The 23,988-nt window shown below is 44.2% G+C and overlaps 1 protein-coding gene across 1 annotated transcript in view; it reads left to right on the forward strand.

Moving 5' to 3' along the window:
* The window catches only part of UBE2QL1 (ubiquitin conjugating enzyme E2 QL1), a 47,947-nt gene extending 28,145 nt beyond the window's left edge, over positions 1-19,802 (forward strand). Inside the window, exon 2 of the mRNA XM_066243423.1 lies at positions 18,440-19,802. Within this exon, the coding sequence (XP_066099520.1) occupies positions 18,440-18,571 (132 nt within the window). The 3' untranslated portion in view covers positions 18,572-19,802. The remainder of the gene's footprint in view (positions 1-18,439) is intronic.
* Positions 19,803-23,988: the final 4,186 nt, after the last annotated feature.

A 23,988-nucleotide genomic window follows, 5' to 3' on the forward strand; every position in this document is an offset into this window, starting at 1 on the left:
CATTGTCTCACCCAGAACTCAGATGCTGCTCTCTCTGTGTCTTGCTTGTTGCTGCCACACCTCATTGTGTTATGTTAGACTTGTTCACAGTGTGACCATTTACTCAACACTCCCTGGGGGGGTCCCTGGTGTTCCCCTGCTGCCTGCTGTGACATGAGCGTTGCACCTACTATCTCAAACTGGCCTTCTTAGGAACGCACGTGCATTTTCTCTGGAATTTGTGCCCAGGTGTGAGCTCACAGGGCACAGGTCCTGTGCATGCCAACTTTCTCTGGATATTGCCAGAACTTTCCAAAATGGCTTCCCTGGCCAGTCCACAAACCTCCTCACCACCCCTTGGCAGTAATCCCTTGTCCTAAGTTTTGTACCTCAACAAGTATTGAGTGATATCTTACTGCTGTTGTAATGTGTCGTCCTCCGACTACTGCTAAATTTGGATATCACCCCAGATAACTTGTCAACTATTCAAATTTTTTCTTTTTTTGAACGGACTGTTTATATCATTTTCCTACTTTTCTGAGATTTCTGGTTGTCTGGCTTTTTCCAGTCAATTTTCAGGAATCCTTTCAGTTTTCCATTATTAATTCGTTGTGTGGGTTTTAGACATTACAAATATTTTCTTCCAATATATAGTCATCCTCTTTCTCTCTCTCTCTCTCTTTCTTTCTCCACATTTTATTGGGAAAAAATTAATTTTGAACTAGTTCCATTTATCCATCTTTTCACGGTGAAAACTGTATGTGAAGGCCATTTCCTCCCCATTATATTACAAGATAAGCCCCTTTTCTCTCCCAGTGTTTACATTCTAAGTTTAATCTACTTTCTTTGTGCGCTCTGTCAGGTAGAAGTCTGGCTCCATTTCTCCCCACGTGGTGAACCGGTTTCCTCAGCACAGGCTCTTGAAGCACCTGGCCTTTCCTGCTGCCTTTAATTTTTTGTCATTGTTGTCCTGTACAAGCCCCATATTAATATGATTCTCTCCAGTTCTATACATCTATCTGCCTGCTTCTGTACAAATAGTATGTGTAACTCCTTTAAGGAATATGGCTGCCTAGTCTGTCTAACATCGGATAGGAAAGACCCTACCACCACTTTTGCTCGTCCTTTTCAAAATCACCTTAGCTTTTTGTAGATCATTAATGTTCCCTGTAAATTTTGCAATAATTTGTCAAGATTATTGCTCACAGTAGTGAGCTCTACTTTCCACAACAGAGCATACCCTGACATCTCAGGATAAAGATGTCTTTCCTGCACACAGCCTGATGCGGTTGGCTGCCCATTTCCACTGGGGGGATGTGGCCCCAAGTTCACAGCCATGGGAGATAAGAATGAGTGAGCACATCAGTTCATGAATGCTCCCACTCAGAATGAACACGCATCAGTTGTGCTCACAGTCCACTGGCCAGAGCTAACCCCAGGGCCACATGTGATTGAGAGGGAGGCAGGAAAAATAAGGAAGCTCACGGCTGCTTGTAGATCATCAACACACTCTCTCACATCAAGTGTACTGGTGGAGAAGACCATAGCTTAACTCATCAAATTGCACACATGCAATATGCTCAGCTTTTTGTACATGTATCAGACCTCAATAAAAGTGGTTTAAAAAATATGTGAGCTTTAGGATTTTCGATGTAGGAAATTCTCTCACCTACAAATAATAAAATTAAGAGAATATCACGTCCTAGTAGCACAGAAATATTGATAACATCATGAGAGTCAGGGAAACAAAGCTAGAACAAAACTATCATTTTTGCTACCTCTAATATGAAGATTGAGTAAGCTTGATTTTTGTATATTTGAATCTTAATGTAAGCCAACATAAATATAAAATAACAAAGCCAAGAAAATTAATATGTACATTTTTTTTTTTACAGAGACAGAGAGAGAGTCAGAGAGAGGAATAGACAGACAGGAACGGAGATAGATGAGCAGCATCAATCATTAGTTTTTCGTTGTGACACCTTAGTTGTTTGTTCATTGATTGCTTTCTCATATGTGCCTTGACCAAGGGGCTACAGCAGACCAAGTAACCCCTTGCTCAAGCCAGTGACCTTGGGTCCAAGCTGGTGAGCTTTTGCTCAAACCAGATGAGCCCGTGCTCAAGCTGGCAACCTTGGGGTCTCGAACCTGGGTCTTCCGCATCCCAGTCCGACGCTCTATCCACTGCGCCACTGCCTGGTCAGTGTACAATTGTTCTTATGACATCTAAACTATCACTGCAAAATATACCTGGAATTAACTTTTTCTCATTACTAGAGAAAAGGTAGTTTTGATGATTTACTCTTTAACTTCCTTGACATCTAGTTAGTGCTCATCACAAGAAGCCTACACAAATTTATTGACTACAAACTTAACACATTGCATGAAATGTTCTCAGTAAAAAATGAAAGATTTTAATTAGAAATTCCAGTTTTCTGAATGTATTTACCTTATTAAATACACTTCTTGGAAAGCTAGAATCAGAACTTGACTGCTAGTTGAAATTTTTAGCCACTGAGGCTAAGATGATATTGGCCTGAGCACATGGGATCTAATAGGCACTGTACACTTCTGGAATCTGTGACTTTATAGAGATTACCTCCACAGCAGAAACATTCTTCATTCTTCATTTGTTACTAATGACTGCTGCAGGCGAGGGTGGTATGGTGGGAACAGGGCAATCTATGGCCAAATAAATCTGATATATCCTGCCTTATATAAAGTCATTAAAAATTCTTAGAGTCAACAGTATGCTGGTATTTCTTGTCAATGTTCAGACACAGGTTCTATAATGTACCATTTCCCAAAATTTTGCATCACAGAGTTTCAACTCCAATTCCAGGATAAGCTTGGGTTGTTAAGGGACAGTGCCATTCACTACCATCACTGCCACAAAGAAGTGATTTGCCCCTTCATTCTTTACTTGATCATTTGCAAAATAGCAACAAGTATGTCCATCTCCTGGGTGAGGATTAGATGAGCTAATATTTATAAAAGATCATGTGGGACACATTTGGAGAAATGGTGTCATGTGTACTACCTTTTCTTTGGAATTCTATCTGGGACATGAAGAATACTTCATATCAGTTTCACTAATTTCACAAGATTTACATTTCTCAGGAGGTTTGAGCACTCATTGGGTGCTGAGTATGTGGTGGTGTGATGCCTAAGACAAGGACTTGAATATCCAAGATAATGAATGAAAATGCAATGTCCTTGAGTTTTCTCATGACACGTAATAAGAAGTGTTTTTGTTCATTTCATGTTGTGCCCTCAGTTCATAGACATAGAAATAGATAACTGTGGGAATTAAATAAACATAACTGACCTGAACTTGCCATATAGAGTATATGCAGCCATTATATTCATGATCAAAATGAAGTATCCAAACTTTAAATATAATTTCTTTTATTTATAGTAGCATAGCAACTGACAGCCAACTAAACATTGTCATTTTCCCAGAAACTTGAAAGCAAGAATTTTTAGAAATATTTGATGTATGATATTTTTAATCAGAAATCTTATTTACATAAATTACTTCATTTACTTTTTATTATATTTCTGATATCTTGAGACTATATTTGTGCTCAAATTTAATAGTTTTTATTAGGATTAATATCAAGTTCATTTAAATAAAGTTGTGTGTCAGTAAAACATGCTGTTGAATTGCATTGTGTGTCCAAACATATCTCAAGAATTTGTTTTTTATTCAAGGATGTGTCTCTATAGAGGAACCATTTGTCCATTTGTGGCTAAATCAGTTTTCTTGGCTATGTTATTTATTGTTGTGTACAGTTATATTGACCAAATACAGTAGTTACCCAACCTAGTTTTAATAAAGAACACTAGAGTATTGGACTTGATCCTGCAGTCTTGATATTGAGATTTATACAAATAATGTATAAATTAGACATTCATTTTGGTCCCAATCTTAGAATTCCCACTATTGGTGGGGTTTAGTAGAATCTAGGAAGCTACGGCTTAGAGTCTTGGATGATGTAGAAGGAATGTTTAGAAGTGCTCGAGTTCAAACCCTGACTCCAACATTTCCTAACGGGGTTACCATGCTCCCCATCTGCCAGCATCAGTTTCCACTCTTGTATCAGGAAACATGATGGTTGCTCTGTTTGCCACACCAAAGAATGAAATGCAAATAAGAAAGGTGATTTGAAACAGATGTAGAAACACGAGCAAGCTCTGTGAGGATGATGATCAAGCCATAAGACACTTCCTTTTCACAGCATGGTGAAGCAAAGCAATGCCCAGGTAGAGCAGAAGTAAACCTGGCAATCCCGTTGCCATTGTAATGCTTGCATTGCTGCTTTACCACACTCATTCGCAGCAAGAATGTGTGACACACATGTCATTGTGGGGTCTGTGGCTGCCATTCTCAGCACTCACATGTGTTTTGATTAAAGACAAGACCCAAGACCCTCTCTTCAAGTCAGTATCATCACAGAAGAGACAGGAGGAAGGGAAAGGCTTCTTCTTCTGGCCCCAAACTCAAAGCCCCTGTACAAAAGAGGAAAATTAATTGGGGAGAACAGTTAAATGAAATAAATGTAACCGTGACTGGTTGTGTGGGGGAAGGAATGGGTAGGTCTAGGAAATGATCTAGTAGTCTGATATAAATAAAATGACCTTATTTTTCCACAAAGAGACTAGCACAATTGGACATATTGCTTAAAAATCAACTTAATATTTAAATGCAATTGTAAAATGCTCACTTAAAAATTGCACTGACATTGTGCGAAGCTACTGACAGTCTTGGCTCATTTGAATGCAAACCATAACAGTGGGCCTCCTGGTATTTATACTTTGATCATTTGTTGTTACTTTTTCTAATAGAGCAAAGCAGTTGTTAGCAGGGACTCCGGAACCCAACTTTGTGAGATCAGATTCCAACTCCACCTGCTGCGTGAACTTTGGCACTTTAACTCTGTGCCTCATGTTCCTTATCTGAGCAAGTTTATGCCAGTCCCTCCCTGGTAAGGACTGAGCATGCTCATACATGCAAAGCCCTCAGAAGAGTGGCAATACAATTATTGTAAACTAGGTATTGTTTGAAAATTGCCAGTGATGTGTATTAAAAAAATCACTGACTGAATACATTTCTTTTATTATAATTCTTATTCAATCAAAAAGAAAAGGTCCTGTAGCAACACCCTTATACAAATAATATAATTGAAATCAGAGCATCCCCAAAGTAATGACCTAAAAGTAATAATAGCCATCCCAGTTGCTTATAGAAAATCACTTTTTAATTTTTATTAGGTCAGTCAAATCGGTCTCTCAGTTTTCTAAGCCTTTGAGTCAGAGACTAGAAATTTGAATTTAGAACCAACTTCTTTCCTTGAATACAATCTTAAGACTATTTTATGGTAACAGAACACTGTATTTTTCAGGAACATTCCCACCCCCTTCCCTTCTCAACAATGAGTAAACTATGTTATGCCGTGTGTTGGCCCCTGCATTTTCTTGCAAACAGAAAGGCATGTACTGGGCTTCATCTACACTGGAACCTGTGTGTCACCAGCAAATCTGGGAGGTGGGATGACAGTGTGTAGCCCTGCAATGGTTGAGAGCCTTCACCATTATCCAGTTATTCATGGCACACAGCCAGGTGGACTCCATGCTCAGACCTCTAGATTTAACAAGAAACCCCACGTAGGTGCAGGGTGGGAGCAGAGGGTGGGATTAGAAGGCAGAGGTGGGGGTGATAGAGGGCTGGAGCAAGGGGGAGCCCGAAGAGATGGGTGTGATCCAGGGGACAGTAACTGCAGCCATGGAAGTGAAATGCTGACATGCCCACAGTGCAGAAATGAGCGGACTTCGCTGAGCACCCGTTATGGGTACTGAATGTCATCACAGGCCCTCCGGAAAGTTGTTTTATGAAACCCTTCATTTTTAAAGTAAAGGGTATTAGGATAAGTTGAGTTAGGATAAGCCATCACACCTCTGAAATAGCCTGGAAGTTGGGTGACGCCTGCTCAAGTGTTTGTGAGTGTCTGGAAGTCTCCAGGGGACAGGAGTGCTGTCAAGATCAAGATCCTCATCTTTCCGCAGGTGCACTCTAATGGCCTGAGGTGAGCCTCTAATTTCTGTGCGGAGCTGCACCTCCCCCAGCCTCTACCACCCTGCACCTCATTAGCACCTCATTAGCAGCTGGTACACAAAACAACCAAAAGCATGTTCTCCACAAACATACCAGGCACTGTCAAGCTTATTATAAGGTGTTTGTTTTTCAAAGTTACCAGCACATAGAAGCCTGGTTTTCCCACTGAGGGAGCAATTCCATTTGAAGATACCGTTGGGGCCGGTCCTGATGGGCTGGCATTGCTGCCATGAGGGGCTTCTGTGGGGATCCCAGCGACTCATTATGGGATGGTTCCATGAAGCGGAAACTCTGGGGGTGAGGAGGAAGCATGAAAGAGTCACACACAGCATTGCTCAAATGTGCCAAATCAAAAAGAATCAGTTCTTTTCATACTTGTAATGACCTTCAGTCATATCCTGTTTGTGATGCCCACTTGCTAAATAGATTCCTCAGCAGGAACACATACTTTGGTTTTGTAAAACCAAACCACCATTATCTTTGCTGGACACTGGTTGCCACCAATAATTATTTGCATTTACAGGGCAAAAATGGCCCCCCTTGGGAAAGAAAGAAGTGAAAACCAGTGACCCCAACTTCAGGGACTCAGAAATTCCTGCCTCCACCCATCCTCACCCAAGGGGCCTAACCCATGGCCTCTGAGACCACCAGCTCACATCAGTGCTGAAGGCCTATGGTCACACAAAGTTGCCCTACTCTCTAAGGGGGCAGGGCCAGCAGGAAAGACCCTCCACACCTTCCATCAACCTGTTGGCCCCCCACAGCCTTCTGCCTCAGACTAATTGGGTGTCTGCCCATCTCCTATGTGTCTCCCCTTGACCTCCATGTACCAACAGAGCCTCAAACTGTGGACCCCCTTCAGTCAAACTGATGGAGGAGGAGCTGCCATCTTAGGCTAAGTTAAAGGTTTCGGTCTTGCCAAGGGTTCCTGGCACATGGCTCTGACACCAACCTTCTCACTGGGGCAAGCCCTCTGAGGTTTGCTGCAGGTGTGATGGGCTCATGTGGGAAACTGATAGGAACTGCCCCACTTTCTCCTCCCCAAGACGGGTGACTGGAGTCCCTGCTAACCACCACCTCCATCTTTTAAATCCAAGGGACTGGCTCCTGCCAACAGGTCTCTTTGGCTGAGGGCTTCTTGGTGATATTCCAGACTTTGAAGAAATGATTAACTACAAATTGAGTGGGCTTTGTTCAAAACAGGGATGTGATAGAGAAACTCTGGGAAAAGGTGATGAGTTTTATCCTAACAGTCTCCATATAGAAGCTGCAGTGGCTAGCCCAGTGGACATGACTGGCAGGAAGGGGACTGACATTTGGGAGTGAGGTGGAGGCTGATGGTGAGAATTCCAGAGTCCCCACCAGGGCATATGTGGACCAAAGATGGAGTGGATGGGTGACCTAGACTGTGTGGTTCTGTGGAGGCAAATTGAATGTTCAGGGCTATTCTAGGAGGCTTCATTCATGTCCTCATAACAATGGGTTCCATCTTTGGTCTTCAAGAAGGAAGACTAAGCCAAAGACAGACCTTGACCTCTCCTCAGACCCGACCTAAAACAATGTGAAAGACAGCAGTGCGGCATCTCCAGTGGCCAGAGTGAGATTTCACATCTTTATGAGCACTGCTCCTTTATTAAAAATGTAGTAATTAGATAAAGTAAATAATCCACATAGAGTCTTTGTTATAGCTATGTTTTTATAGCAAAATGGACTCTTCTCAAAAGTAATATATATTTTAGAGAATGTGTGCCCAAATCATAACATTTTTACAGTTGAATTTCTCTAGAAATATTATCTTCAGATTTCCAATGATTCCAAAATCTCATCAGCTTTATTATTTATTCAATGTTGTAGGATTTTCTTTCACATTTTAAGGTTTCTGTGTTAACTGCGTCGTGGCGGCAACTGTCTCTGTCGCTGTAAGTCACACTGCTTGGGGAAGACGGTGACGCTATGAAGTGTCACCTTACATCGCATAGGCAGACATGCCTCCTGGGACGAGAAACCATCTTCAGGGTGAAAACGTGGTGCCAATGTCACTCGGATCTCTGTGAAAACCTTGTGTTGCTTCTTGATGCAATTTTTCCAGAACACTTCAGAATTATTTTGTCAGACTCATAATGAACTGCTGCAGAGGCAGAAGGTGGAAGGTGGCTGTCCTCTCTTCTGACAGATTAATTCCCAGCACCGATTCCTCTCACGTCTTCTAGTGACGGTCTGCATCTCCCTCGTTTCTTTACAGGTCCCCTCGGTGGCATTCCGTCACTGCTGTCCGCCCTACCACAGAACCACTTGTGTCGATGGGAGTGGGTAATGGGGAGTGTCAAGAGACCTGGTTACAGAGGGTCATAAAATCAACAGCAAACCTGGGAGGACACCTGGCTAGAGGCAGGTGATCTCTAAAGCATGTGGGTGAGGCTTTCAGGCGTGAGTGACCCTTCTCAGCACAGCTGCATTCTGTGGAGAAGCCCACAGAAGGTAGGAGGTGCGGACAGTGGGTGTCCTGTCTCACTGGCAGCCATCAGCTCATCTGGTTCTTCCTGACTGCCCAGGGGCTCTGCTCTCCCTGGAAGAGGAAGACCCAGCCTCTCCTACAAAGCCTCCGCTCCCCAATGTATCCCTTCTTTTATTCTGACTCCCAACAGCAGAAAGTCCCCAGTGCCCTGTGCTTAATCAGGGCCACGTGGCTATTTGGAGGTGGCTGTTTGGAGGTGGCTGTTTGGAGGTGGTTACAGGCATCATGGGTTGCAGCGAGTTGGAGAGGCATGGTCCCATCTTAGAACAGGAGCCTACAGTGTGATTAAGCCACTGGGAATAAATGGGTAGACTGAAAGAAAAACCAGGGGGCGCTGTGGGGAAGACTCTTGATTCTCAATCTTCTCCTAGTGTGTTCCAAGAAGAAGGGAAAAGATGGGGCTCTAAGGAAGCTCACGTGTGTAGGGAAGAGGGTTGGCCTGGGTTCTGACCTCAGAGGTTTGTTTGGGTGGGAAAATGCCACCGTTTGCTGCCGACCTCTCACTGAGTGCAGGGAAGAGGCAGAGCTGTCCTCAGTGAGAAGGCCGGATAGCCGAGGCCAGTAAGGTGAACGCGTGTGTGCCCAGTGAAACCTGGTCCACTATCTGTTGGCCCTCTGGGCCTGCCCGCAACACCAGGGGCAGAGAGTGTGCTGAGGGGCTTCTGTGAACCCCACATAGATGCAGCAGGAATTAGCTCGTAAGCAGAAAACACAGGAGTGGTTGTTTTGCGCTAAAGAAGCGTTTTAGCTGTGGAAGTGGAACATGGCGTCCTTGGCTTAGCCTGTTGAAAGCAGCATTCTGGGTGTAGCAATAATGGAACCACATCCTGACAGTCGTCTGTGGGAACAAAATGCTCTTGTAGGAGACCCGCCTGCCCCCATCACACGGGAACAGAGTCCAGGAGGGTCCACACGCCTGGGCCGGAGACCAGGCTCTCGGTGGTGAAGGCAGTCAATGCACACTGATCAGCTCAATGGTGTACAGGAGCTCCGTGGTGAATATGGGATGGAGGCCAGAGGCTCCATATTGAAAAGAGGATACAGAGGGCGGGGGGGGGGGGGGGGGGGGGGGAGGGGGAGGGTTCAGTGACCGCAACTCATCCTTAGTCCAGACGGGGAAAGCCAGGGCGGACAGCATTTGTGAGGTAAATGGTCAGTATCTCATTTCTCTTCTCTTCCACAACCCTTTTCCGTGTTTCTGAGAGCCAGCTGGGCTCTGGGTTCAGAGTGTGGCCACCAGTACTGCGCTGGAAGCCTGTGTGACTTTGAGCATGTTGTTGACCTCCCTGTGTCTGTTTCTTCATCCAGGAATCGAGGTTGATAGCAGAGCCCACTTGGTAAAGTTTCAGGGAGGTTTTAATGACTGTGTTCAAGCCCCATCCTAGAACACAGCAAGCATCAGACAGAGCCACCACGAATGCCTTTAATAAGTAGATCTGGCTGTCACTTACTGAGCTCCAGTGCAGCTAATGAAACCCACTGGGACCCGGATGCTTAAGCAGAAGTATAAGTATTGGTGGAATCTCCAAAAAAACTTTTTTGAAATAATTACCTGATATTTAAATTTTTAGCAAAAAAGTTCTTTTTTCTCTGCTTGCTTCTTCCAAGAAGATGCAGTGTCTCAAAACTGAATCAGTAATTGCTAGAAGTTTCTTCAAACTGTAATGGGAAGAGATGTTTCTTTTTTGCAAGCAGCAAAAATATCCACTAACTGTGCCTTTGGTGCTGACAGTGGCTTGAGGATTTTTTAATGATAATGTTGAATATTATCCAGGTTTTTATAAAACTGATGCTGGCTTTGTCATCATCCTGAGAGTTTTTATAAATTTAAGAGCAAATATCTGAAGATGTTTATTACTTAACACTAGTGAAAATATTTTAGAGACTTTAATAAAGAGTCTGGAGTTACATATATTTCTCAATGGAAAATTCTAGAATGCTCCACTAAGGCAACATTTCTTCTTGAGTGAAGTGGCGTTGCATTTTGGGCATTATTCTTGTATTTTGCTCTGATGAGAGTCATTGCCACAGGAGAGCTGGCCTGTGGCCCTGCCAGGGATGGGAGCTGGAATCTGGCCTCTTGTATCACTCATTCGCTCATTCATTTGCTGCCACCACCCACCAGGCCCTTGGTTAAGCCCCGCACATCTTGCTCACCCACCATCACCTGGTGTCACCTGGAGTCTCCAGCAATACACACAAGGGCTGTTGGGTGGCACACACTTAAAATCTGTGGAAAATACAGATTGCTGTCTTGGGACATTTTTATTATTAAGCTGCACTTTTCTAAAGAACCAGATTTTTCTTTAATATACAAGAGATTGCTTTAAAAAAATAAGGTCAAGAAGAGTTTATAAAGCTCTGATTTTATTATAAATCAACCAAGCATCATACCTCTGAGAGGGCTATTTCCTCCTAAGGGCTGGCACTAGTGCTTTTCGGGCACTATGCTCGGACCCTCACCCGCGCCCTCCATGATGCCCCTTGCCTGGCCCAGCCCCTGCACCCATGGCTTTCTGTTTCTTCACTGGCCTGACCCCTCCCACTGGCTCCCCAGGTTTCTTTCTGGAGCATCTTCTAAGGCAGCGTCACCCGCAAGTTGTCCTGTGTCACTGGTTGCCCCACCACTGTGCCTGCTGAGCACCCTGCACACCAGACCAGTGAGTTTTCCTTCTCCAAAGGCTCACCCCACACCACAGGTGTCAGGGGCACATGATTCAGATGTGGAGACTGAGGCACAGGGAGGATGACTTGCTCAAAGCCCATAGCTAGTGGGCCAAGTGGAAATGCATGACCCGTGCATTTCTCTTTATGGACCCTCAACTGTGTCCATCTCCCGTGACATGAGAGCTCCAAGCACTATGTTCAATAGCTTCTTGCTTTATGTGCCTGGATTTATGATACACAGTCCAAGCCCAGTCCACCCAAAGGAACTCAATATCTTATCCTAAAAACTTATATACTTTCTCCTGGGTCAGAAACCTGTATGTCTTAGTCTTCCTTGCCCTCAAAGAGGTTCTTCCCAAGCCCTGCAGCCATCACTGTCTCTGGACTGCACCCCTTTCCACCCACCTTGCCTCTGCTGCTGGCCAGTCCTTCACCCATCTTCTCTGGACTGGGACAATAACCTAACTTGCCAAAACCCCAGCCTAATGCCTCCCCCAAAGTGATTCATTCAAAAAGAGCCTGACTTGATGCTCTACCACAGGGGTCAGGAACCTATGGCTCGCAACCCAGATGTGGCTCTTTTGATGGCTGCATCTGGCTCACAGACAAATATTTAATAAAATAAATAATAACATTAAAAATATAAAACATTCTCATGTATTACAATCCATTCATTTCCTACCACTCATATTCATGGTTGCGAGTGGCTGGAGCCAATCACAGCTGTCCTCTGGGACAACACCAAATTTTTATTGGATAATGCATAACGTACATGGGTCGTTATATGGCTCTCACGGAATTACATTTTAAAATATGTGGCATTCGTGGCTCTCTCAGCCAAAAAGGTTCCAAACCCCTGCTCTACCACTTGCAGGAGAAATCCAGATGCTGCAGAAGGGGGTTGAAGCTCTTTCTATCCACTTTACCTCTTGTAGTGGGGAGAATTGTGTCCCCCAAAAGGACATATTGAAGTCCTAACCTTCCCCCACCTGTGCCTGTGAATGTGCGTTTATTTGGGATCTTTACAGATGTAAAGTTCAGATGAAGTCATCCTGGATTAAGATGAACCCAATTATTGGTGTTCCTGGTAAAAAAAAAAAAAAGGAAAATCTGACACAGACAGACACATAGAGAGAAGGCCATGGGAAAATGAAGGCAGAGATCAGGGTGACTTGTCTATAAGCCAGTTGCCTACAAACCACCAGAAGCCAGGGGGCGATGTGGAACAGATTCTCCCTCAGAGCCTCCTGAAGCAGCTCTGCTCACACCTTGGTTTTGGACTTCTGACCTTCAGAGCCCTGAGAACATAAATTTCTGTTGTTTGAAACTACCCATTATGACACTCTGTTCGACAGCCCAGGAACTAATAGTGTACCTCCCATGCCTGCCTCCTCCCTCTCTCTCCCTCAAGCAGCATCTGAACACCAATTCCCAGTGCTCCTGCTGGCGTCCTGCATTCTGGTAGGGTTATTCCACATGTCCTTTGAGTTCTGCTCTTGAACAACCTCCTCCAGGAAGTCTCCTCTGCCTGAAAGGAGCCCAACCTGCGTTTGAAACTCAGGTTGCAGGGGTTAGGGTTTGTGAGTGCGATTAGACTAACAATTAACTTTCCAAGGCTTTGAAAACAAATGACTACTCAGTAGTGCAGCCCAGGAAATGAGTGAAGGAACTTCAAGACTTTACATGACTCGTCTGGAAATTCTGTTTTTCAAGGAGCAGAAGCCTGTAATTCATAGGTAAATGAAACACAATAATAACATGAAGCTGTGTTAGCAAAGAAAAAAAGAAAGAAAATCTAGTCAAAGGAGAAACACAGAATGAATGTATTTGTATCAGTCTGTTAAAATAGATATTATTGAAAAGGCTGAAAAATTAGCCACATAAATTCCAAATATTGGCTTTTCCTGAAGACATTTATGTGACCAAATAATCTAAGACATAATATCTACCAAAAAAAAAAAAAAAAGAAAATTTTGTGTATTTCTCAAGAGGACACAGTGAAACTACCTTTGCCAAAGGAGAAGACCCTCTGATAACTTAAAAAATAAAATGCACTGTTTATTGTGTTCACCCTCCACCTGGCATTTTGCCAAGCGTATCATATGCTTTAATATATTAAATCTTTATTAAAATCCAGTGTCATATAATACTATTATTATGCTTATTTTACAGATGAGGAAATTGAAATTCAGAGAGGTTAAGTAACTCAAGGTCACACAGCCAGGAGATGTTGGAGCAGGGATTTGAAGCCAGATCTGTTGAATCTGCAATCCCACCCCAACACATAATCATGCACATGCACACATGCACACACATACTCTGTTTCCCAGCTTTATCAAGTGTCGCTCCCTAAATATAGAGCTGGTTTTTCGATCTCTGATTTGGGACCCCTTATTCACACCACACCACCATGTCCTGGTAAACACCCACTCATATTTCAATGCTCAGCTCAAGTGTCTTTGTACATAGAAATCTTTCTAGATGCACAGACAACTGACACAACTTCTCCTCCCACCTTTCTTTTTCTCCCCTCCCCCCTTAGACCTTATCCCCCACTCAGAGCTGTGTGAGGACCAGAATCATTTCCACCTTAAGCAGCCCTGCAGTCCCACTAACCAGCACAGTGCCTAATGAGGAAGACTTGTAGCTATTGTCTGCTAAACCAGTGGTAGTCAACCTGGTCCCTACCACCCACTAGTGGGCCTTCCAGCTTTCATGGTGGGCAGTAGTGGAGCAACCAAAGTACAAATAAAAAGATAGATTTAACTATGGTAAGTTGTTTTATAAAGATTTATTCTGCCAAACTTAGCGAAAATTCTACATTACTTGGTAATTATTATTATATGCTTTAACTTGCTGTAACTCTGCTTTACAAATTTTATAAAATAAAGTTACTTCCCTACTTTATAAATCACCATTACTGTGGAACCGGTGGGCGGTTAGAAAATTTTACTACTAACAGAGATACAAAAGTGGGCGGTAGGTATAAAAAGGTTGACTACCCCTGTGCTAAACAAACAGAATGAACTGACTCATCCTTGTTCTGGGCCATTTACTCAGGTAAATTTACTTCTGAAGGGACACTTGGCAATGTCTGGAGACGATTTAGTTGTCATAACTCAAGGGGTGCTGCTAGCATCTAGTGGGTGGAGGCCGGGGGTGCTCCTAAGCATCCTACAATATACAAGACACCCTGCCCCCTCACCCACAACAAAAAACTTTCTAATCCATGACATCAATAGTACAGATGCTGAAAAGCCCTGATCTATATCTTCTGTCTCAGCAGCTGCAACATACCCAATTATCTCCCTATAATGGACTCTAAGCCCACAAGAATAAGGGCCTAGATCACTTTGTCTTTTAAGCATACAACAGAATGAATGAATGAATGAATGAGTTAATTAATTAATTAATTAGTTAATTAATGAGAGAAATGCAGAAGTGACAGAGCCATAGTGAAATTCAGTGTGCACATTGGGTAATGGAAACCCTGTAAAATCAGTAGGCTGAACTGAGAACCTGAATTTGGGGAAATGTATTAGCTGTGTAGGAATGTTTCATGTTTACCACTGTGAATGGCCCCCAAAGAGGTCAAGCCAAGGCACCAACTAATGGTTTTGTTTGACAGATGCAGCCCCAGAGAGCTGTACTCTTATTAGCACTGTTCTGCATCCATATTATGGTGAGATTTTTCAGGTTCTTGAAGCAAAATCCTATGTTGTTTATAATTCTCCAATTACGATCTGTGGCTCAGGAGTGTTTATTTCTCTAACTTCCTAATGACAGCAGTGTGAGCACAGTGAGTTGAGTATATTGACACATCTAGGTCTTTCAGCATTAAGTACAAGTAGGTAGTTTAGGGCAAATAAGAGTTATTCTAACAAAAATGCCCAGAATAGGCTCTTTGATTATTAGTTAAATGGAAACAAACAAGTGAGAAATACATATGTTATGAGAATAAGGAAAATAGTTCTTCAGTGTATATACTTTAAATTCTCAAAGTATTTTCAAACTTAGTATCTTATCTGACATGCATAGTGATACCATGAAGCGGGTATTGTCTCCACTTCATAGAGGAAGACACAGAGTCAGAGTAGTTAGGCTGAAGGTTTCCCCAAGGTCCAGACTCCAGGAGATTGGACCATGGAAGGAAGAATTGAGACCAGTTCAACAGCAGCATGGCTATGGGCCTGGGATGGATGGAGTGATCCTCCCCTTCCTGGCACAATGAGCACCTTGAGGGCATTTCACAAAAGACTCAGTCACCCTGGCAGGGCCAGGAAATGTAAGTGGTCATTTCCAAGCTCAGTGTCTCACTGGGTGATACTTAAATAGCCAATCAGTGGAGGGCAGGCAGTCTGTGAAATGGTGTCTGTTAACTGTGAAGTGGGGCGTAGGAAACAGGAGCGGAGAGCAGAGTTCTTTGTGGACAGCTGGGTGCGGTGACAGCGTGGAGACCTCCGCTGGCTGACAGCAGGCTCTGTCTCCTGGCTGCTGAATGGACCGAGCGCTGGCGCTTTATGTTCATAATTCTTCCCAGGAAGAAAAGGCCACAAAGAGTGGTCTGTTCATTTGCGGTATTGTCCATTGTTTTTTTGTAACAATTGGGACTTTCAAAAAGAATAGGCAGTGTGTATGTTCATGCCAAGAGGGACAGACTATTCCAAGATTATCATGAACCTGTATTTGGCTGCTTTTAGTTCAGAATTCTCAAGTCACACCATAAATTTTCAGTATTATAGAAGAAAATCATAAAGGTGGTTAGAATTTTTATTTTATGGAAAAAACAAACAAACATAGCCTTTAATATATGTTCTTACTCATGTAGAAACTGGTGCCGATATTCCTACACAGATGCATCTGCATATGTTTAATGAAGTAACTTTGGATTTTTTATCTTAGCCCATGACGATGATGATAAATGTATTTGCTTTTTGGTGGCCTTCATTCATCATGTGTAACTACACCATATAAGTGACAGGGGAAAAAATTGAAAGTAGGAGTCATATCCTGGTGAGACACAGAGAAGTTTCTAAAATCCAGTAAGTGGCAGTTTCCTGTCTTCTATTCCAGTCTTCTTTCATTCTTTTAGCAGCTCACTTGAGGTGAATCAAGCAGCAGATTAGAAAAGTGCTGTCCTTGATCAACGGGTGGACAGGTTCATCCAGGGATGTCAGGGGGACAGAGAACAGCTATAACTCTGGATCTCTTACTCCTCACAGGGGCACTGGTTCGAGTATCCAGTGTTGAAAGGAAACATAAGCACTGAATTTAAGTATGTGGGACACTTTTCCCTTCCCAGTTTCTAGTGATCAGCTGCTACTTTCTCCGTGGAGTGTGAGGCCAGTATAGTTAGCAGTGGGTATTCAGAGAAAGCTAAGACTGGGTGGAACCCGCCTGCCACGCAGAACCTGAGTGGTTGCTGCCCTCAGTGCCTGTCCAAGGGGACAGGTTTGCAATGTGGCCCAGTGAGGTTTGGCTCTGATTCAGGTCGCCATTTGACACGGATAGTACCTGCTCGCTGGTGTGCTATAACAAAAATATTACATATCTGGAATGCAGAGGGCTCATTCAGAGAGAATTCTTAGTAAAACTTTATAAACAACAGGAGAACACTGGAAATAGTGTGTGTGCGTTTACTGGTTTACTGGTAGAGGAAATTCACCAAGACTTTCGAGGATTTTTCCTTTTTTTTTCTTGCAGTGAGAGGAAAGGAGGCAAAGACAGAATCCCACTTGTGCCCCAACCAGGATCCATGCAGCAAGCCCACTTGGGGGTGGTGCTCTGCCCATCTGGGACGTTGTTCCTTTGCTCAGCAACTGAGCTCTTCTTAGCACCTGAGGCAGAGGCCATAGAGCCATCCTCAGCACCCAGGGCCAGTCTCTCCAACCAAGCCATGGCTGCATGAGGGGAAGAGAGAAGCTAGAGGGGAGGAGTGGAGAAGCAGATGGACGCTTCTCCTCTATGCCCTGATCAGGAATCAAACCCAGGACTTCCACACGCTGGGCCGATGTTCTACTACTGAGCCAACCGTCCAGGGCGGGTATTTCCATCTCAGCAAGAAAATGCACGCATGACTCACTTAGAACAGCCAGCGGGTGTTCTAGGAGGGGTAGGGGATATTCAGTGCAAAGAAGTGTGCCCAAGAGGCTAAGAGCAAGCTACAGTTGCTCTTCCATCAAAAGGTGTAGTGAAGAATGACTAAGGCAAGAATAATGGGAGTGACAAAAACCCTGTCTGATTGAGGGTCCAGCGCTGCCCAGGCTCTTCACTGTCTACTACAGTCTGCTCCTTCCCTCTGAGCCCAAATAAACTTCATTTCACGGGAGCTCAATGGAAGGGTGGCGATGGCCTGAGACATGGTCACATGAATGGTTCTTCTGGTTCCTTCTCTCTTGTGGTCTAGAACCTTCAGTGTGCATTCTCAGATAAATCTGACCTTGTCTACTGCAGACCCAACTGTTCCATATTCAGTCCATAACACACCTGGTCATTGTAGGTGGCGTGTGGCCCTCTCCCTGGGCCCTCATCCGTCTCCCAAGCTTGTGTGAGGAATTCTTGTCCCTTCACCTTTATCCTTTCACTTGGGACTTGAGCACTGACTTTCCCCTCCTTGAAAATGGCTCCACCTGCTCCCCCGTGATGTGATATCAAAGAAATTCACTAATCATTCCTGAGCTTGAATTTAAAAAGTCAGATTTTTAAAATGTGTGTGTGCATTTATAAATATGCTCATCTATATGTAAATATACCAATCTCTACTGTTATTGAAGAGGAACGGAAAGCTATAAGAAAAGGCATGCGCTGGTGGGAGAGAAGGGCGCTAGCACAGTGCCTGCCTTGGGGACGGCAGGCTGGGTTCTGAACCAACGCTCGTTGATAGAACTGGCCGTCCCTCTGGGGAACCGGCAGAGGCTGTGCTCCAGCTCCGTGGAAGGAGCAAGTTCAGAGGAAGCCAATGCCCTGGGTTTGTGAAGACAGCAGCCCAAGTGCCTCTCCCCTCCTCTGGAAGCTCACCGACTGCTTGTCATGCTCTGTATCTCTCCTGAATCTCCTGATTCAGATGTTAAGGATTAACCACAACTTTGGCTGTTTTAACCAAGGTGGTGGGAAACAGGATTCCTACCAGAGTTCTAACCTGGTTTCTTTTTCCTCTCACACAGGGGCGGATCTGTAGAAAAGCCGGCAAGTCAAAAAAGTCCTTCAGTCGCAAGGAAGCGGAAGCCACCTTTAAGAGCTTGGTGAAGACGCATGAAAAGTACGGCTGGGTCACCCCGCCTGTCTCTGATGGCTGATGCTTGCCGCGTTGCCAGAGGCTTACACGGCCTCTCCTCACACACAGACACCCGCCATCTCCTCCTCGACGCTGAGCATCCTCCATTCTTTTTTACTCCGGCCGGAACTGAATCCTGAATGCCAAGGAGACATTTAAGTTATTTATGAACAGATGTGTTTACAGAGAGAAAGAGGGAGCAAATGCTGTTCAGGATTAAGTTTCGATCATAAATGAATGATCATCTCTAAGTCACTTTAGAACAAATGTTGACATGGTGATGTTTCCCAGCCCACCTGCCCCTCCACCCCGGTCACATTGCCCTTAGCTTCTTTCCATGACAGCAGCTCCAAAGAGCAGGCAGGAAACTCAACGCCCGCTGCTCAAACCATTTCCATGTCAGTGGTGCCGTTTATGTTCTGTAGGAGCGCCCTGCATCACCAGTACATGTTTGCTGTGCCCCCCCCCTCTCTCTTCCTGGCAGGGCAACATCACTTGAAGGCGAGTCTTTCTGTGGCCCTGTGTGACAACATGTAGACCTCATTTGTGCTATGACCTTTGGCTCATGAAAACAAAAATTTAATCTTGCCAGGTTCTAGTGATTTAAAACAACTGCCCTCTTGGTTTCTATGTGCTCTCTATGTTGATGGGATGGTGTCCACAGAGAAACCAGCACCCTTAGGTGAAAGGCGGGCTGCTGCAGCCACAGCGGCACACAACCTTGCGCAGGCCAGGTGCGCGCTTCCTGGGGCGCAGAGCAAAGGGTGGTGACATGCGGACAGTCTCTTCCCATGTCCTGAGATGCTCCGACAATGAGTTTCTGTTCCTGTCTTCTCTCTGCTGGTCAACCTACCACCAAAAACAAAAGACAATTTTCCACTCACTGAAGTCATCGGGCTCATTTTATCATGTGTGCTAGTGACAGGGAATGCCAGAACTGCCAAAGGATACCAAGTGATCGTACGACAGTTTGCATGACCGGGTTTGATTCTTCACCCTGTAGTCACTTGTGTGTCCCCCGAGGCTGGGATGCCTGAGCACCCTGCTGTGATATAAACTTCCTGTTATTTAATCTCCCCACAGTTTCATTTCTCTCTTTTATTAAGTTACTTAGAACTTTCTAAGAAACTCCATGAAATGAAGAAATGCTGTTTATAATAGTATGCGGGAAGAGGAAAATGTTCACCCCAAGTGGAAAATCTTACTGGACACATTTTAAATAAAATCATGCATACCTGACACCTGCCTCAAGAATCCAATCATTGTGGGCTACACTTCTATTTCAAATATTTAACTTGGCCCTGGCCGGTTGGCTCAGTGGTAGAGCGTCGGCCTGGTGTGAAGAAGTCCCGGGTTCGATTCCCGGCCAGGGCACACAGGAGAAGCGCCCATCTGCTTCTCCACCCCTCCCCCTCTCCTTCCTCTCTGTCTCTCTCTTCCGCTCCCGCAGCCAAGGCTCCATTGGAGCAAAAGATGGCTCAGGTGCTAGGGATAGCTCCTTGGCCTCTGCCCCAGGCGCTAGAGTGGCTCTGGTCGTGACAGAGCGACGCCCCGGATGGGCAGAGCATCGCCCTCCGGTGGGCGTGCCGGGTAGATCCCAGTCGGGTGCATGCGGAAGTCTGTCTGACTGCCTCCCCATTTCCAGCTTAGGAAAAATACAAAAAAAAATAATTTAACTTATTATAACAGTTTTAATATTTCAAATACTACAAATAGTATAAGAGCAACCTGCAGTGAAATACAAGAGATGAGTCTTAGGAACCCATAGTCTTTGCAAAAATCCATTGAATTAAAATGATTCCCACAAGCAAGTGGAGCGGTAACTAGAAACTGGCGCATAAAGGGATGCTTTGGCCAAATGTGAATGTTGCGAATTCTGTTTTACCACTCGGAAGGAAGAGAACCTCCGCTGATTACATAATGTTCTTCAGGCAGTCTTGGCTACTCAGGGAACCACCTGCTCACTGTCCAGGGTTGTCAGAGATCTAACCTTGTTTCAGAGAACAGGGGTCGAATCCTCCCATCACGATTGGTCACTCACCAAATCTGCCCTTTATTGCTACTTTATTTTTTTCAACATTTTTTTATGTGCCTCCAAACCACATGCATCTCTATTTGGCCAAAATGGCTGTGTATTGAAAATGCCTGCTCTGCTTAAGTTCCCTCCAAGTAACAATAGTCGTGAAATTTGATGACAATGAACTTGGGGCGTTCATTCATCTGATCCTCTGCAAAGGAATTCTCCGTCCTGGAAACCTGACATTCAGCGGGCGGTTTTAGACCCTTGGCTATTTATTTGTTGTCATGGAACCACACTGCAGACATTAAAGAGCTAGGACAGGAACAGCTTGCCAGGGAAGCACTCGAGTTCATTTTTTCCAAACAATTTCCTTTTCTAATGTAAAATTAAAGGTAACTTCCTTTAAGAAACCATATACGTGTATCTGGAGATATTATATATGTCCAAACCAGGGTCACCTCGGGGCTGTCTGTTAGCTGGTAGAAGCACCTGTGCATGTTGGTTCAGGGGACCCACCCCTGAGGGGAGGCCCGGAGGGTCATTATTACCTAAGGTGGGTTAAGCTACTCTCAGCAGCAACAGGAGACATGTGGCTCAATTTCTACTCTTTGTACACCCTGAATTTGATATTCTGCATGACATTTTCACTAGGTTTATTAGAAATTGGAAGTTACAGACAAAATAGTCTTTAGTGAAAGAAAGACCGTTTTTCACTTAAACTGATAAGACATTCTCATTTTAAAAGCAGTGGGAAGTGATTGGAAACTTGGCTCTTGCTTTGACCTTTAGTTGGAAGCAAGCACTCCCTCCCTGTTGTCTGGAGGTTTGTAAGCAAACATGACAGTGTTGGTCAAACAGCAGCCCAGCCTGATGTGCCTGAAGACCCTGTGGTTGGGTCATGCCCGCTGCCAGGCGTGTCCCACTCCTCTGAAATGGACATCTGTGTGCAGAGCTTGATATGGGAGGAACTATACCGGACCCAACTAGGGGGCTGGCTGTCATCACATTCCACACAGGCTGAGAAGTCCATCCCTTTTCAGACAGACATCAGGGAAGTAGGACCGAGTACAGATGTCCACATCTTGCTGGTTCCACATCTGCACTTATCAGTGGGGACTCCAACCTGCCCAGAGGCCGAAGAGCCACAGGAAGGAAAAAAATACACACTCATGCTCACTTTCCATCAGCCCAAACTTTTTCCATCTAGTGGTTTTCCTTGTATGGCTGTCCTTGTTCCCGGTGTCCCACCATCCCCTAGTGCATGCCAAGGGCTGTGGATGAGACCTGCACATGGTTTATTAGCTTTTTGGAAGATCAAGATTACTTATGGCTTAAGACTTACTATATGAGCCACAATTTATCTCTGAGTTGCACACATGTGTGTACACGCTCACATGCACTTATTCCCTAGAAGATTCACAATCTCTACAATCCACCTCTCAGGAAAAAAACAGGGTTTAGGCCTAAATTGTTCAGTTCCCAAGTTCACTTCATTGATAAAATTTCAACCTTATTTTTCAAAAGGAAAATCTGTGGATGAGTGAAAAAGACCCTGGATAGGAGGTCAAATGCCCACTTTACCTGCTTCAGCTGCGGTTCCCTCAGCTGTACCAAGTTAGTGTGAGAATTGACTACATAATAAAGGAAAGTGCTTGGGAACACATAATTGTCATATGGACTTTACATGTCATTTTTACTGTTATTGGTAAATTTATATTACAACAGGCTTTAATTAGAACACATTTGGTAAAGATTCAGATTGAACAATTACAATGATTCAGATATAATTACCTTGTAGTGATATACTAGCCTTCCGTCTCCAGTCTGCTACTTTAAGTCAATGAACCAAACTCATTGACCAAACCTTCACTCACTCAGATATAGGGAATATGAAATGTAAGACAGGTCTCCCTCTATGGAGGACCTCATAAAACAAGAAAAACAGGAACCAGCAACAAGGGAGTAGAGACCAAAGACACCCAAATGTTAAATAGCAGAGTAGCATTGTGCAAGCAGAAGATTTCTAACTGATAATCAGGGAAGTTTTCATGAAATAAATCAAGCTTGAGCTACACACAGTTGGGTGGGAGGGCAAGACAGATGTAGGAATGGGGAGAGGCTGAGGTTGCCTGCATAGAGGTCATGGTCTTTGTCATACTGACCCTAGGGGGAGTACTGGGCAGCTCCTTGCCAGTTCTCACCTGCAGGGACCCTGTCTATAAATTTGCACAATGAAGTCCAACCTTACAACCTAACATGGCAGTGAGGTTGGCCCCTTACCTAAGAATTATATTAAAGTGTTTTTATCTGAACCTGTCTAACAGCATGCAAAATTAAATAGAATTTGCTTTCTAGAGAAGCAGAGCTAGTTTATAGATCAAAGGAAGGCAGAACCATCAAATTTAGGAGGCCACTTAGTGTAACTCCACACACTCTACAGTGGAGGAAACAAGCTCAGAGAGATTGAGTGGTTTTTCCAAAGTCAACCAGAGGAACAAGCCAAGGCCTTTGTCTTGCTGGTACTGTCTGATTGATCCTATGTGATGCCACCCATGAACCATCTGACAATTCATGTGGCCCGTATCCTTAGCCCAGTGCTGAGTTAATGCAGCTACAAGTCTTCCAAGCTGGCTGGGAAACACCCAAGTGATCCATTATGTGTCAAAAGCAAGTTGATACAAGTGACAGAGCTCCACTCTTGACTGCTTTGGGAAACTGTTGAGGGACTTAGACCTCAGCCCATGTGATTACAATCAGTATTTGTTTTTTTCTCCAAAGTCATTAAAATAATATACAGCTCTGTTCCTTGGCTGTATGTTGTATTCTACCTTATCTTTCTGATTTTGGCAGGCTCCAGTTTACACAGCATTGAATATCACTCAATCCCAGGGCCCATCTAATCTGCAGGATGTGGTTAACCGACTGAAAAGGCCAAATAAACACGGTTGACATTCAGGAAGGCAATACACAACGTTAGCTTCGTTCCAGGAGAAACACGGGAGCAAAGTGTGCTGGCCCAAGAAGCATAATCAAAACAGAGTATTTGAGAAGAGTGTAGAACCAAGGGAAGCAAGATTTTATTTCAAGGTCATAACAGGTCTAGACAAATAGAATAGATGTCACCTCCAGGGACATCTCCTTGGAGCAGTAAGGCAGTATGTGGTGAAGAAATAAATACTTGCATTTCTTCCCACTGCTGACTAACTTCAGCCCTTCTCTAGTTTTCTACTGAAGGCAAATGAAGTGGCCATCCTTCTTTATAGACTCGCAATCACTGTACATCTGTAGATCTCAGGTGACCTCTAGTAATGACACTAATTGAACTAAAATAAAACTGCTATAACCTGATATGCTTGGTTTTACTCCTGCTTGCCTCCTGGACTGAGGCAACTTTATTTCATGAACATCCTCACCCTATG

The sequence above is a fragment of the Saccopteryx bilineata genome, chromosome 1, assembly GCF_036850765.1.
Source record: "Saccopteryx bilineata isolate mSacBil1 chromosome 1, mSacBil1_pri_phased_curated, whole genome shotgun sequence".
NCBI classification, from domain to species: domain Eukaryota; kingdom Metazoa; phylum Chordata; class Mammalia; order Chiroptera; family Emballonuridae; genus Saccopteryx; species Saccopteryx bilineata.